General features: G+C 45.4%; 1 protein-coding gene across 4 annotated transcripts in view; it reads left to right on the top strand.

Moving 5' to 3' along the window:
• LOC143300593 (uncharacterized) overlaps positions 1-10,572 on the top strand; it is a 21,190-nt gene extending 10,618 nt beyond the window's left edge. For 3 of the 4 annotated variants that reach the window (XM_076614368.1, XM_076614370.1, XM_076614369.1), the window contains exons 3-5: positions 2,232-3,315; positions 5,779-6,337; positions 8,616-10,572. In XM_076614368.1, coding sequence (XP_076470483.1) covers positions 2,232-3,315; positions 5,779-6,337; positions 8,616-9,534 — 2,562 coding nt within the window. In that variant the 3' untranslated portion in view covers positions 9,535-10,572. The remainder of the gene's footprint in view (positions 1-2,231; positions 3,316-5,778; positions 6,338-8,615) is intronic. The other variant, XR_013057672.1, reaches the window with a different exon arrangement.
• The last annotated feature ends 4,588 nt before the right edge of the window (positions 10,573-15,160 follow it).

Below are 15,160 nucleotides of genomic sequence, written 5' to 3'. Positions count from 1 at the left end.
GGCAGACATGTTGATGTTCATTACACCACTTGACGTTGGTCACTTAGTCACGTTCTCTTTGTGTGCCTGCACTGTGTACTCACAAACCATTCAGCTGTGCTTGAAAAGTAGAACACTATCAGATATATGGGTCAAAGTCTCTTTCTTTGTCTTCATTTGGTGTCAAACTCCCATTTCATAGCTTAGCCCTGTGATAGTGTGGTCTTTGGTTTATATATTTTTACATATGATATATATATATATATATATATATGTGTGTGTGTGTGTGTGTGTGTGTGTGTGTGTGTGTGTGTGTGCGCACACAATACATACAGTACTAGTCTACTACAGGCAAAATGGATCATATGAAATTACGGCCAGAGATAACCAGAATTTGAATTATCAATTTAGAGATGATTAGTGATGAATCTTATTATCAGTCTGCCAGTGTGTTTTTTCTGACAAATTTGTGAGTATTAATAAAATTCATCCAGTTTGTCTCAATAAAAAGATAGAGATACATACATGTATACATACCGTTACAGACATACATAATATATATGTACACTGGTAGATTATTCCAAACTTGGTAAGTTCTGTCAGTGTGTGTGTGTGTGTGTGTGTGTGTGTGTGTGTGTGTGTGTGTGTGTGTGTGTGTATCTGTGTCTCTGTGTCTCTCTGTGTGTGTGTGTGTGTGTGTGTGTGTGTGTGTGTGTTTCAAGCAAAATTGTGTCTGATAAAAAAAAAATAAAAAAAAAGTACACAAATAATAATCATGCTTAAAATCAGCTTGTGTTACAGACCATGGTCTGTTGCCCTCTTGGCCCTCCTTGAGGCTGGGTGCTGGTTTCATGCTAGTTTTACTGAGGAGGGACCAGACTGAGGCATCATGTGCCACAAAGCATGCATTCCATAGGTGTGAAGGAACCCACAGCAACAAAAACTGTTCCCCTAGGCTAATATCTGCAGTAAATCCACTTGGACAAGTAAACAGATGTATGCATGTAATGATAATGTATACTATACATGTGTATGCTGATAGGAAAGAAATAGGATGGGGGAGAGGGAGGTGTGTTGTTGGGAGGATGGGGGGTGAGGTGTGTGTGTGTGGGTGGTGGGGGGATGTGGGGAGGGTGTGTGTGTGGGGGGGGGGAGGGATGCAGGTTTTTGAAAACTTCCTCTGCCTTGAAGAGCACTTCGAATATCTCACATAAATCTGTGTGACAGTGAGTATTTATTCAGTGCAGCACAGCACATCTTAACATTTTATGACACAGTTCTACAGTGCACCAACTGGTCAAACACACACACGCACACACAAAAACAGCAACAAACAACAACAACAACAAAAACAAAACCCTGCTGTGTTGATATTACAAACTAAAGCTTGCTTTATCTTCACTAAAGGCTTTGACTTTATACCGCAATAAACACAGAACAGCAAAGCACAAACCACAGGACAGCAGAGGTCATCACGGTATACAACTCAAACATGGTTATATGATTGAAATGTAACATGCGGTCACATAAGGGTTACAGTAATGACTCCCATCCACAATGTTATATAATATATGTTTAAACAAGGGATACATATGCGCGGTCTGACTTTGTGATAAATGAGTGAATGTATGTGGTAAGGAGACATGCTACGGTAAATTTCCTTGGGGTGAGTGCACCTTGTGACGACACTGCTTTTGAACATGTGGTATGTTTTGTGTCATGATAGCTGTATGGAGGCTGTTCTGCACCAAGGTTCATTTCAACATGCCGTGCTTTTGTGTCATTTCAGTATGCTGTGTTTTGCGTCATTTGAACATGCTGTGTTTTGTGTCATTTCAACATGCTGTGCTTTGCATCATTTGTGTTTTGCGTCATTTGAACACGCAGTGTTTTGCATCATTTGTGTTTGCATCATTTGAACATGCTGTGCTTTGCGTCATTTGTATTTTGCATCATTTGAATACGTTTTGTTTTGCATCATTTTAGCACTCTGTGTTTTTTTCTGTTCTCCCCGCTGTACGGCGGCTACTTCTGCACCAAGGTGTTTTTTGTCATTTGAACTTGCTGTGTTTTGCATCATTTTAACATGCCGTGTTTTGCGTCATACGCTTTGCGTCATTTGAACACACTGTGTTTTTTTCCGTGCTCCCAGCTGTACGGCGGCTACTTCTGCACCAAGGTGTTTTTTTGTCATTTGAACTTGCTGTGTTTTGCATCATTTGAACACACTGTGTTTTTTTCCATCCTCCCAGCTGTACGGCGGCTACTTCTGCACTAAGGTGCGTGCCCACCTGGAGGGGGCAGAGGAGGTGCTGCAACTGATCGGCTTCATGCCGGACGAAGGGGATGCCGTCTGCCAGCGCCTGGTCCTGCAGGAAGCGCCAGACACACAGAGGGCGCTGGACGTGGCCTTTGACTGCCAGGTGGCGTCACTGGAGTGCCAGTACATCGGCGACTACCATGCCAAGATGCGGTGTGTGGGCCTGGACCTGTCAGAGGCTGCCAACATGCTGCTGTGCGGCGCCCCCAGCGAGCTCCTGGTGGGGTCGTCCCTGCCCGGGGAGCTGGGCCGCAGCGGTGGCGCCTTGGGCAATGTCAAGGTCAGCTACAGTCCCAGCAGCATGCAGCCTGACCTGTTCCCAGCCTCCAGGGGTCATCAGGGCTCGGCGGTGAAGTCCCACACCGTGCTGGCGTCCGGGGGGATGGGGATGGGGGTGGTGACGGGGATCAAGTCCATGCACCAGGTCATCGGCGTCCAGCCTTCCCATCATGCTTCTTCTTCGGCGGGTGGCGGCACCACCACGCACCAGGTCATCGGGGTCAGCGCCACCCATCGCGTGACGGGGGCGGGGCCTTTCCAGACGACGACAATTGCCGCCGCCTCTTCTTCCGGAGTGACTTCCACAGAGTCGCTGGGTTCGTCGTCGCCAGCTGTGGGGATGATGAGGGGGGTGGCGGGTGCGACACCAGGGGCAGGGCACTCTGTGCTGCGCGTGACAGGAGTGCCGGCCGCCCAGCCGCCAGACCCCGCGTGCAGCAGGAGGACTTACTCCACCACCCCCCTCCAGCCCCTCCCAGCCCAGGCCCCCACCCCCGTCCCCGCCCCCGCCCCCGCCCCCTCCTCCCTGCCTTCCCACGCGGAGCCCCTCTACGTCTCCCACCCTGTGGATGCGCACCGCCCACAGACTGAGGGGCTGACGGCCCTCCTCCCCCACTACCCACCACCCCTGACTGGGGAGTCTGGTCGCCTGTCCTTCATGGCTTCCCACTCCCCTTCTGTGGCCTACCAGTCCCCCGGCTCCAGGGCGTCCTACGCCTCTTCTGGCTATGGGTCAGGTAAGGTGGAGGGTCGGGGTCAGGGTCAGGGACAGGCAGGACAGGGGTCAAAGTCAGTTAAGGTTGGGGGTCAGGGTCAGGTCATGCCTTTGGGAAGTGAGGAGAATTGTATAGGGAAGTAGCAGCAGGGAGAGGAATGGAGAACTGTGCGTGCGTGTGTGTGTGTGTGTGTGTGTGTGTATGTGTATGTGCGTGTGTGTGTGTGCGTGCGTGGGTGCTTGCATGTGTGTGTGTGTGTGTATGTGTATGTGCGTGTGTGGGTGCTTGCATGTGTGTGTGTGTGTATGTGTGTGTGTGTGTGTGTGTGTGTATGTATGTGTGTGTATGTGCGTGCGTGGGTGCTTGCATGTATGTGTGTGTGTGTGTGTGTGTGTTTGATTGAAATGTGCTAGTTAGAATATCATTTGTGCAGAAGGCTTTCATGAAGGAATTTTCCCATTTTGATGTTACACAACACTCATTGAAGCAAATTGAGCAGACTCAGGATATCAGCTCTGAGCACTTTTTCCTGTCAGAATTCAAGATTCCCACAGTTTCATAAAAAGAATGAATGAAAAGATAAATGATTGAATAAAAAGCAAACAGGTAAATGGATGAGAGGACACGTAGATGAATGAATGAACAAGAAATAAAACAGAAAAGTGAACAAGCGAATGAGTAGATAAATGAGTGAATAGAAAATAGATAGAAAAATAAATGAGAGAATGTGTAGTTAAATGAGCGAATAAAGAATAAACGGATAAACGAATGAGAAAATGTGTAGATTAACGAATGAATTAACTACAATAAACAGATAAATGAATGAGAGAATGTGTAGATGAATGAATGAATAAAGAATAAACAGATAAACGAATGAGAAAATGTGTAGAGAAATGAGCGAATAAAGAATAAACAGATAAAAGAATGAGAAAATTCATAGAGAAATGAGTGAATAAATTACAATAAACAGATAAACGAATGAGAAAATTCATAGAGAAATGAGTGAATAAACTACAATAAACAGATAAAAGAATGAGAAAATTCATAGAGAAATGAGTGAATAAACTACAATAAACAGATAAACGAATGAGAAAATTCAGAGAAATGAGTGAATAAACTACAATAAACAGATAAACGAATAAGAAAATGCGCAGATAAATGAATGAATAAACTACAGTAAACAGACAAATGAATGAGAAAATGCGTAGATAAATGAATGAATAAAGGATAAACAGACAAATGAACGAGAGAATTCGTAAATGAGCGAATAAAGAATAAACAGATAAAAAAATGAGAAATTGTGTAGATAAATGAGTGAATGAAAAATAAAGCAGAAAAATGAATGAGAGAATATGAAGGTAAATGAACGAATAAACTTCTTCTTCATTGTTCATTGGCTGCAACTCCCATGTTCATTTGTATGAACACGAGTGGGCTTTTACATGTATGACCATTTTTAGCCCACCATGTAGGCAGCCATACTCCGTTTTTGGGGGTGTGAATGCTGCATATGTTCTTGTTTCCATGACCCACCAAACGCTGACATCGATTTCTGGATTTTTAACATGTGTATTTGCAGCCATACTCCGTTTTCGGGGGTGTGAATGCTGCATATGTTCTTGTTTCCATAACCCACCAAATGCTGACATCGATTTCTGGATTTTTAACGTGCGTATTTGATCTTCTGCTTGCGTATACACACGAAGGGGGTTCAGGCCACAAGCAGGTCTACACATAATGTTGACCTGGGAGGTTGGAAAAATCTCCACCTTTTACTCGTCAGGCGCCGTTACCAAGATTCAAACCCGAGACCCTCAGATTGAAAGTCCAGCGCTTTAACCACTGGGCTGTTGCACCTGTCACTGAACAAACTAACTGCATGTTGAAGGGTCAGAATAATGATACACGAACGAGAGAATGCACACACAAAAGAACGAACAAACTAACTGCGTGTTGAAGGGTCAGATAAAATAACGATGAACGAACAAGAGAATGCACACACAAAAGGACGAACAAACTAACTGCGTGTTGAAGGGTCAGATAAAATAACGATGAACAAACAAGAGAATGCATAGACAAACGAACAAACAAACTAACTGCGTGTTGAAGGGTCAGATAAAATAACGATGAACGAACAAGAGAATGCATCGACAAACGAAGGAACAAACTAACTGCGTGTTGAAGGGTCAGATAAAATAACGATGAACGAACAAGAGAATGCATAGACAAACGAAGGAACAAACTAACTGCGTGTTGAAGGGTCAGATAAAATAACGATGAACGAACAAGAGAATGCATAGACAAACGAAGGAACAAACTAACTGCGTGTTGAAGGGTCAGATAAAATAACGATGAACGAAAGAGAGAATGCATAGACAAACGAAGGAACAAACTAACTGCGTGTTGAAGGGTCAGATAAAATAATGATGAACGAACAAGAGAATGCATAGACAAACGAAGGAACAAACTAACTGCGTGTTGAAGGGTCCGCGTCGGTGCTGAGCGGCGGGTCCTCGGCCTACGTGGGGTCATCGTCGGGCTACTGCAGCGCCACCTCCTCGTCGTCCTCGCCCAGCCACGACTACGCCAACCTGCCCCTCAGGCATCCCCCCAACTCCGTCGTCGTCGTCGACCAACCCCCCGCCCCTGCACCACCCCCACCCTCATCTCGCCTGTCCAGGCACTCCTCCCAGAAGCCCCAGTTCTCCTCCATCCAGGAGGATGAGCCGGGAGGAGTGGCGGCCCCTTTCCCCGAGGCCACGCACGAGGAGCACCTGCGGGAGAGCCTGAAGAACCTGCAGGTGGCCCACCCGGACAAGGCCCAGAAGCGGGCGCTGCTGAGCAAGAACCTGTCCCCGCAGCTGGCAGGTCAGGGCGACCCAGTGCTGCCTGTCACCTATGACGACTGGCGGTGGTTCCCCCGGGGTGAGGCTGCTGCTGTCGCCAGCAAGGGGGTGCTGTCTTCCACCTGCAGGATGGGAGGTGAAGGGTCAAAGGGTCACCCGCTGTCTGGTGGTAATGGTCAGCCGGCCGCCACCTTGAGGTGAGAGAGAGAGAAAGATGGAGATGGAAGCAGGGAGGGAGGGAGGGAGGGAAGGTGGTGGGGTGGCAGGGAGGAGGGGGTGTGTGTGAAAGAGTTGTGGTTATTGGTTTAGTGCAGTCTTCTAGAGGCGAGAGAGAGAGCGAGAGAGAGAGAGAGAGAGAGAGATTTATGTCGCATGAAGAGTGACGGAGGGAAGGTGACAGGAGGAGGAAGTGAAAGAGTTATGGTTATTTGTTTACTGCAGTCTTCTTCTTCTTCTTGTGATGATTTTCAGGTTGGGGTCTCCATGCATTTAACTCGAGAGCGGTGTATTGAGCAGATTTCAGTTCTCTTTCACCTGTTGTTAACACACGTGTGTGTGTGTGTGTGTGTGTGTGTGTGAGTGTGAGAACATATGTGCATGCCAGATCACAAATATCTTCCCCCCCCCCCCCCTGATAACAGAAGTGAGCCAGTTTTGGACAGTGAAATTTGATAAAAGCATCACTTTATCACTTCATTATGTCAAAAAGTGTACTGCAGCATTGTCAACATGTGCTATAATTATCTGCCAGTTTATCAAGTTTGACTGTTACATAATCTAATTGCGCAGCTGGTGTTTTGCCGCGTGATCCCGTGGCAAGTTAACCGACTGATTTTCATTGTTTGTGACTGATTCATCGTGACTGATATTTGTTTGTATTGTGACTGATTTTCACGAGTGCCTTTCCTGTGATTGATACATGCGACTGTGACTGATATGATTTTTGGTTTGTTTTATTGTTTGTGATTTCATGACAAGGTGTGTGATGATCTGCACCATGACAATTGTTCTGGCTGCCTTGGGCCTGATTAGTGTGACTTTCACTTACTTAGCGACTGTTTTCTTTTTTGACTCACTTGTGTAAACAAAGTGAGTCTATGTTTTAACCCGGTGTTCGGTTGCCTCTGTGTGTGTGTGTGTGTGTCCATGTGTCTGTGTGTCCGTGTGTCCGTGGTAAACTTTAACATTGACATTTTCTCTGCAAATACTTTGTCAGTTGACACCAAATTTGGCATAAAAATAGGAAAAATTCAGTCTTTCCAGTCATCTTGTTTTGTTTAAAACAATATTGCACCTCTGGGATGGGCCCCCCCCCCCCCCCCCCAAAAAAAAAGAAGCCTAATTATATGCAAACTGCATTTACTGTTATATTTATATTTTTTGTATTCTCTAAACTTGGCACTTTGATCTGATATTCTGATACAACAACAAGAGGAGTCGTTTTTATCATTTGTTGTTCAAACAGGAACTTCTTTTGCTAAGCATGGAATTTTTATTGATTTTGCAGACGTTTTGGTGCAGGTAGTAAAAAAAGGGAAATTACTCTGTAATGAATGCTAGGAGACTTAATTTGTCACAAGTGAGTGTTGAAGGCCTTGCCTCTCTTGTCTTTTTGTTTTGTTGTTGTCAGCATGTGCTCTGTATCTGTATAGCAGATCACCATCCAGGGCAGAATCAATCAGGTATGAGAGTTCTGATCCAGTGTTCCATGTTGGCATGGTGGTGTGTCCTCGGGGAAAGACAATGTGTTCCAGTTCCCCCCCCCCCCACACCCCAACCCTCCCCCCACCCCCCAGCTCCGCCCAGGTGGGAATGGGAACCTGGCTTTGGTAAGCGAAGGTTACAGCGGTCAAAAGAGAGGTCTGTGCCCTGCCTTCCTGTCATTCGCCCCACGAACAGTGGGTATGAGTTCACTGATTCACTGGCCTGATGGAACTAATGGGATCTCTAACCCCCCCCCCCCTTTTTTTTTAAATAATAATTTTTCAGTATATCCTGTAACAGGTTAAAAAACAACAACAAAAAACAAAAAAAACCACAAAAACAACAAAAACAAAAACTGACAGACCACTCCACTTATTACTGCACGGATTTCTCTCTGACTGGCTTTAACTCATTCTTCCCCAAGTACAACTTAACTCTTACCCTGATTACTTCCCCTGTGGACCTGGTATGAGCATTCTCATACCAGCACACTATTCTAATTTCGTTCATTCTTGCTTGGTTCAGTTGGCATTCTAAACTGAACCGTTTATGGATGCCGGAAGCATGAAAACGAAGCTTTCTTTGACTGATTAAATCAACAGTCCTCCATCTGTTTTCGCTGTTTTAGTGCGCCACCCTGTTTTTTCTGCAGTGGTCTGATGTAGTGCTGGTCCAGGGGAGATGTAGCAGGCAGGTAGCTGTGGGGTGGAATGAGTTAAAGACCTAGATGATGATGATGTTGACGACTTGACGCTGCCCTCTGATGTTCAGGTCGACCAGCAGCTTCCCTGTGCTGGCCATGACGTCAGCTGACCCCGCTGCGTCCAGCCAGCACAGCCGACACCCATCAGCGCCCTCTGACCTCCACCACCACCACCACCACCCCCCTCGGACCCACTCGCAGGGCTATGTGTCCTGGACGGCTGCGGCCGGTGGCCCTTCCTCCTCTTCGGTGCTGGCTCGGCCCACAACCTTGGCGTCCACCACTCCCTCGGTGTCCAGCAGTCCCACAGTGCCCCAGGACGTGTGGAGGGCGACGGTGACGCCCAACCCTGTCTACTACCCGCCCCCCACAGTCTGTGAGAAGGTGTCTCTCAACGGATCAGCGGTTGTCAAGACACCCCACTACGCCAACCCCACCCTGTCGCAGAAACTGGGGTCGGGGGGGAGGTGGGAGGAGAGGGGGGGGCCACTGAGCCACAGGTCGCGGGGGAGCTCCCCCCCCTCCCCTTCCCCCATCTACAACAACCTGGAAAGGACGCCCCCGGCGGGGCCCCTCAAGGTGCTGAACGCTCCCCTGGACAGCGACCGGGGACTGATGGATGCTGGGAATCGGGACGTTTCCATGGCGAAGGGGTCGGGGGTGGGTGCGTTGGGTGGGGGTGCACTGTACGCCAACCTTGTGGACATGTCTGGCGGCGGCACCCCCTACAGGTTGGACAGGGGGCAGTGGACGTGCCAGGCGTGCACCATGGAGAACTGGGAGGGGGACGGGGAGTGCCGGGCGTGTGGGCGGGTGTGGCGGGGGGCGCAGGAGGGCGAGGAGGAGGGTGAGGCGCTGTTGTTCTCTTCAGTGGCTGGGGAGAGCCGCAGGGTGTGTCCCTCGTGCACGTTTGAGAACCCGCCGGGCTGTCGGAGCTGTGAGGTGTGTGAGGCGCTCCTGCCTCAGGATGTGCACACATATGTGTGATCGTACACACACTGATTATACACACGACACACACTGATTACACACAACACATACACACACACACTGATCACATTCGTATATATGCACCGCTCACACACACACACACACACACACACACACACACACACACACTCTTCACCAACCTGTACTGCCAATACCGGGCATACAGTAGTACATTCATGGAGAAGTGTTCATGTGTATGTGTTCACTGAGCACATTCCATATGTAAGAAAACTTACATGCACACATATGTGTATGTGATATTTTACTGGCACGACTGTATACACACTTTTCTTTGCATGTACACACGTCATACTGTGTACATCCAGGGTGTAGCATGACAAAACACCACACTAACAAACGAACGTGTCTCACGCACAGTGTGTGACCGATTCTCTCCAGTCGTCGGTGCCCCTCCGTTTGTTTTTTTCCCCCAGCCAGCTCAAAGTGCAGGGTGATAGTGAGAGATAAAAGGTGCAAAGTTGAAAGGAAGTTCCCAGATAACTTCAGTTGCTGTAGGGGACAAGCTCTACTTGTCCCAGCTCTAAACTTCGAATGGCCCTCCTTGACTGAAGAGAAGGGAAAGTAACTGCCATCAGAGCACTGGCGAGTCAGAAGACGTGATGACTGATACAGTATATGTACAGTGTGTATCCACTGGTTCAAGAAAAGACAATGTGACTGTTGAATAACCAACAGTGAGAAGAAATTAAGTCCTACAGGTCACAGTGAGAAGAAATAGAGTCCTGTAGGTCACTGTGAGAAGAAATAGAGTCCTGTAGGTCACTGTGAGAAGAAATAAAGTCCTGTAGGTCACTGTGAGAAGAAATAAAGTCCTGTAGGTCACTGTGAGAAGAAATAGAGTCCTGTACTTCACTGTGAGAAGAAATAGAGTCCTGTACTTCACTGTGAGAAGAAATACAGTCCTGTACTTCACTGTGAGAAGAAATAGAGTCCTGTACGTCACTGTGAGAAGAAATAGAGTCCTGTAGGTCACTGTGAGAAGAAATAAAGTCCTGTAGGTCACTGTGAGAAGAAATAGAGTCCTGTAGGTCACTGTGAGAAGAAATAGAGTCCTGTAGGTCACTGTGAGAAGAAATAGAGTCCTGTAGGTCACTGTGAGAAGAAATAGAGTCCTGTAGGTCACAGTGAGAAGAAATAAAGTCCTGTAGGTCACTGTGAGAGGAAATACAGTCCTACAGGTCACTGTGAGAAGAAATAGAGTCCTGTAGGTCACTGTGAGAAGAAATAAAGTCCTGTAGGTCACTGTGAGAAGAAATAAAGTCCTGTAGGTCACTGTGAGAAGAAATAAAGTCCTGTAGGTCACAGTGAGAAGAAATAAAGTCCTGTCGGTCACTGTGAGAGGAAATAAAGTCCTGTTGGTCACTGTGAGAAGAAATAAAGTCCTGTTGGTCACTGTGAGAAGAAATAGAGTCCTGTAGGTCACTGTGAGAAGAAATAAAGTCCTGTTTGTCACAGTGAGAAGAAATAAAGTCCTGTAGGTCACAGTGAGAAGAAATAAAGTCCTGTAGGTCACAGTGAGAAGAAATAAAGTCCTGTTGGTCACAGTGAGAAGAAATAAAGTCCTGTAGGTCACTGTGAGAGGAAATAAAGTCCTGTAGGTCACAGTGAGAAGAAATAGAGTCCTGTAGGTCACAGTGAGAAGAAATAAAGTCCTGTAGGTCACAGTGAGAAGAAATAAAGTCCTGTTGGTCACAGTGAGAAGAAATAAAGTCCTGTAGGTCACTGTGAGAGGAAATAAAGTCCTGTAGACACAGTGAGAAGAAATAGAGTCCTGTAGGTCACTGTGAGAAGAAATAAAGTCCTGTAGGTCACTGTGAGAAGAAATACAGTCCTGTAGGTCACTGTGAGAAGAAATAGAGTCCTGTAGGTCACTGTGAGAAGAAACTAAGTCCTGTAGGTCACTGTGAGAAGAAATACAGTCCTGTAGGTCACTGTGAGAAGAAATAGAGTCCTGTTGGTCACAGTGAGAAGAAATAAAGTCCTACAGGTCACTGTGAGAAGAAATACAGTCCTGTAGATCACAGTGAGAAGAAATACAGTCCTGTAGATCACTGTGAGAAGAAATAGAGTCCTGTAGGTCACTGTGAGAAGAAATAAAGTCCTGTAGGTCACTGTGAGAAGAAATAGAGTCCTGTAGGTCACTGTGAGAAGAAATAAAGTCCTGTAGGTCACTGTGAGAAGAAATAAAGTCCTGTAGGTCACTGTGAGAAGAAATACAGTCCTGTAGGTCACTGTGAGAAGAAATACAGTCCTGTAGGTCACTGTGAGAAGAAATAGAGTCCTGTAGGTCACAGTGAGAAGAAATACAGTCCTGTAGGTCACTGTGAGAAGAAATACAGTCCTGTAGATCACAGTGAGAAGAAATACAGTCCTGTAGGTCACTGTGAGAAGAAATAGAGTCCTGTAGGTCACTGTGAGAAGAAATACAGTCCTACAGGTCACTGTGAGAAGAAATAGAGTCCTGTAGGTCACTGTGAGAAGAAATAAAGTCCTGTAGGTCACAGTGAGAAGAAATAAAGTCCTGTAGGTCACTGTGAGAAGAAATAGAGTCCTGTAGGTCACTGTGAGAAGAAATAAAGTCCTGTAGGTCACAGTGAGAAGAAATAAAGTCCTGTAGGTCACTGTGAGAAGAAATAAAGTCCTACAGGTCCCACAGAGAATGTCAAGTCAGATCTGTTGTTTTTGCGTTGACATGTAAAGAACTCACCATGTGGCGGTGAAAAGAGGAGGAGGAGGGGATTGTGGCTGGTCAGCACTGAAGCTGACCCTCAGTCCCCCTTCCACTGACACAGCCAGAAATAAAATGACCCGCTCCCCAATAGACAAGTGGAGAGAGTGTTTCCTCTTGTCCGCCAGAAGGTTTAGTTGTCCCCGAAAATCGGAGAGGTGGGTATTTTGATTCCTGGAAGACAGCTGAATGGTTAAAGCGTTGGACTTTAAATCTGAGGGTCCCGGGTTTGAATCAGGGTAGCAGTGCCTGGTGGGTAAAGGGTGGAGACTTTTCCGATCTCCCAGGTCAACATATGTCCAGACCTGCTAGTGCCTGAACCTCCTTCGTGTGTATACGCAAGCAGAAGATCAATACGCACATTAAAGATCCTGTAACCCATGTCAGTGTTTGGTGGGTTATGGAAACAAGAACATACCGAACATGTACACCCTGAAAATGGAGTATGGCTGCCTATGTGGCGGGGTATAACTGGTTATGCACGTAAAAGCCCACTCGTGTACATACGAGTGAACGTGGGAGTTGCAGGAAGTTGTGGGAGTTGCAGGAAGATTCCTGGAAGACCCCAGATGATGATATCAGCTTTCAGGGCTTGTAAAGCCTGGCCCTTGTAGTTCATCGTGCTGTGTTGGTTTAAAATGATCTTCAACAGTAGACATGGTTTACAAATGCAAGCAAATACAAAAGAGCATCAAAAAGTTTAAAGCTCATACTGTGCTCACATGCTGCATTTCAATTTTACCATGACGGCTGATGTAGCATATCATTAATATCAGGCAACTTGTTCATAAACAGTATCATTAATATCAGGTAACTTGTTCATAAACAGTGTCATTAATATCAGCTAACGTATTCATAAACAGCAAATGAAGAAATAAAACAAATGAACAGACGAATAAGTAAGATAATGCTGCTATCAATATGAACATGAAATTAGATTAAATTTCTAATCTGTAGTGCTGTGTGAACTGTTTTCACTCCTTGCTTTCAACTGACAGGGGGGAAAAAAGTGCTGGTGGTGACAGCTGGTGACAAAGCCTGAAATAAACTGCAAGGAATTACCTTCTCTTTGTTCGCCATTTTGTTAGAGTCAGACCACACATTTCTTTCTTGCTTCTTTTTTTTTTTTTCTGATGATAGAAATGCTTCCATTTGAACATATTACGCATGTGATTGTGAATCCATTTAAATGGAGTATGCTTAGATGCACGATTCACAAAGTCGTTAACATGTGTTGACCTGTGTAATAAAACACAGGCGGGGGGTCGGGGTGACAGCACACACACACACACACACACACACACTGGCGCAGATGGGTTAATATCAATGCCTGCACACACAGTCACTCACACACACAGACACATACATCCTGGCCACCTGTAACTTGACGAAGGAGAATCCTGGATGCAGCTAAAAAAACAAACCCAAAAAAACGGCGAAGGCTTGTGCACGTCACCCTGCAAGCAAGAGAGAACCCCAACCACCCAGAGTGCCTGCCAGTACCGAACAGTCACGTCGCAACTCACAGCGCCACTGTCTCCCTCGGGACAGTCCAGCTCTGTTGTCTGATGCTCAATGGTTGAAGAGTGCAGACTTGCTTGTAGTTCTGTTGCTTGTGCAATTTCCAGGTTTTTGTGGGTTTTTTGTTGTTGGTTTTTTGTGGTTTTTTTGTATAATTGAGAGTGAAATGAAGGAAAAAACAGATGTGTTGATTATTGTGCACTTTCTTTCAGTGGATGATTTTTCAGTGCCTGTGATTTTTTTCTCTTCTTTTTCCATAAGCGTTTGCATCTTTTGATATGAAGTAAGGTCAGTGATTTGGGGAAGAAAGTGAGCGTTAAAAATTGATGTTGATTTAAAAAAAAATTGTTAGGTTTGTTTCTCTCTCTCTCTCTCTCTCTTTCTATCTCTCTCTCTCTATATATATGCTACATTTCTGGTGCAGCCACCATCTCTTGAGACAGGAGGAGGCCAATGACGACATATATATATATATAGTTTTTCTTTTGAGTCAAAATAATTAATACTAGAAGAAGATTTATGAAAAGATCTGTGTGTTTTCCAGAATATTCTGAAGATTTTCAGGTGATTTAAAAAAAAAATAAGTTGAGCACACATACATCTTGACGTATGTAAGAAGCTGCTATGTTCCTCTGAATGTTTTCTGAAAAAATGAAGAGATATTTAGTTACTCTCAGGTCAAATGTTTGACTATAGCTGCCATCCTTAAGAATTTTTTATACTCCAGCTATATATTTTGCATCCAGTTTGAAACTGTGACATCAATGGCTGGTAAAGAAAGCTCTTTAAGACTGCAGTGATAGAAACTCTGACATAGGATTGCTAAAGATGTTGCAGATATGTTTTACCCTGGGGAAAAGCATGGACAAAGTTGTGTTTCTGAGAGCTTTTGTCGAACACTGTGGGGAAGTTCAGCATCAAATTCCATCAAATTAGGGAATCATTGAACATGGAAATCAGTTGAAGAGGCACCTTCCTGTGAAAGCACGAAGTGTGGATTGATTATTGTTGTAACATCAAGCACACATCGCACACATCGCACACATCAAGGCTTCACTATATAAAAATGCTGAAAATGATTTTTATGATTCCTAACACATCAGTTTGTCAGTATAATATGTGGAGGATAAAGGATTGGATCCAGATTACCTGATATACAACCATGCAGTGTATCATACTATGCCAGAAAAAAACTTAAGCATGTCCCAATAAATACACTCAGGAAGATAGTAACAAAAAGGCTATAAGAAAAAAAAAAACCCATAAAAATACTGGACACTGACCATAGTTGTGTAAACACATGATAATAAATGTTCACATTAATGGCTTGTGATGAATGCCAAGTCTGGGCAG

This window comes from Babylonia areolata, chromosome 26 (assembly GCF_041734735.1).
Source record: "Babylonia areolata isolate BAREFJ2019XMU chromosome 26, ASM4173473v1, whole genome shotgun sequence".
NCBI lineage: Eukaryota > Metazoa > Mollusca > Gastropoda > Neogastropoda > Buccinidae > Babylonia > Babylonia areolata.
Note: the sequence above shows the minus strand (reverse complement) of the source record. Positions and strands in the feature narration are given on the sequence as shown.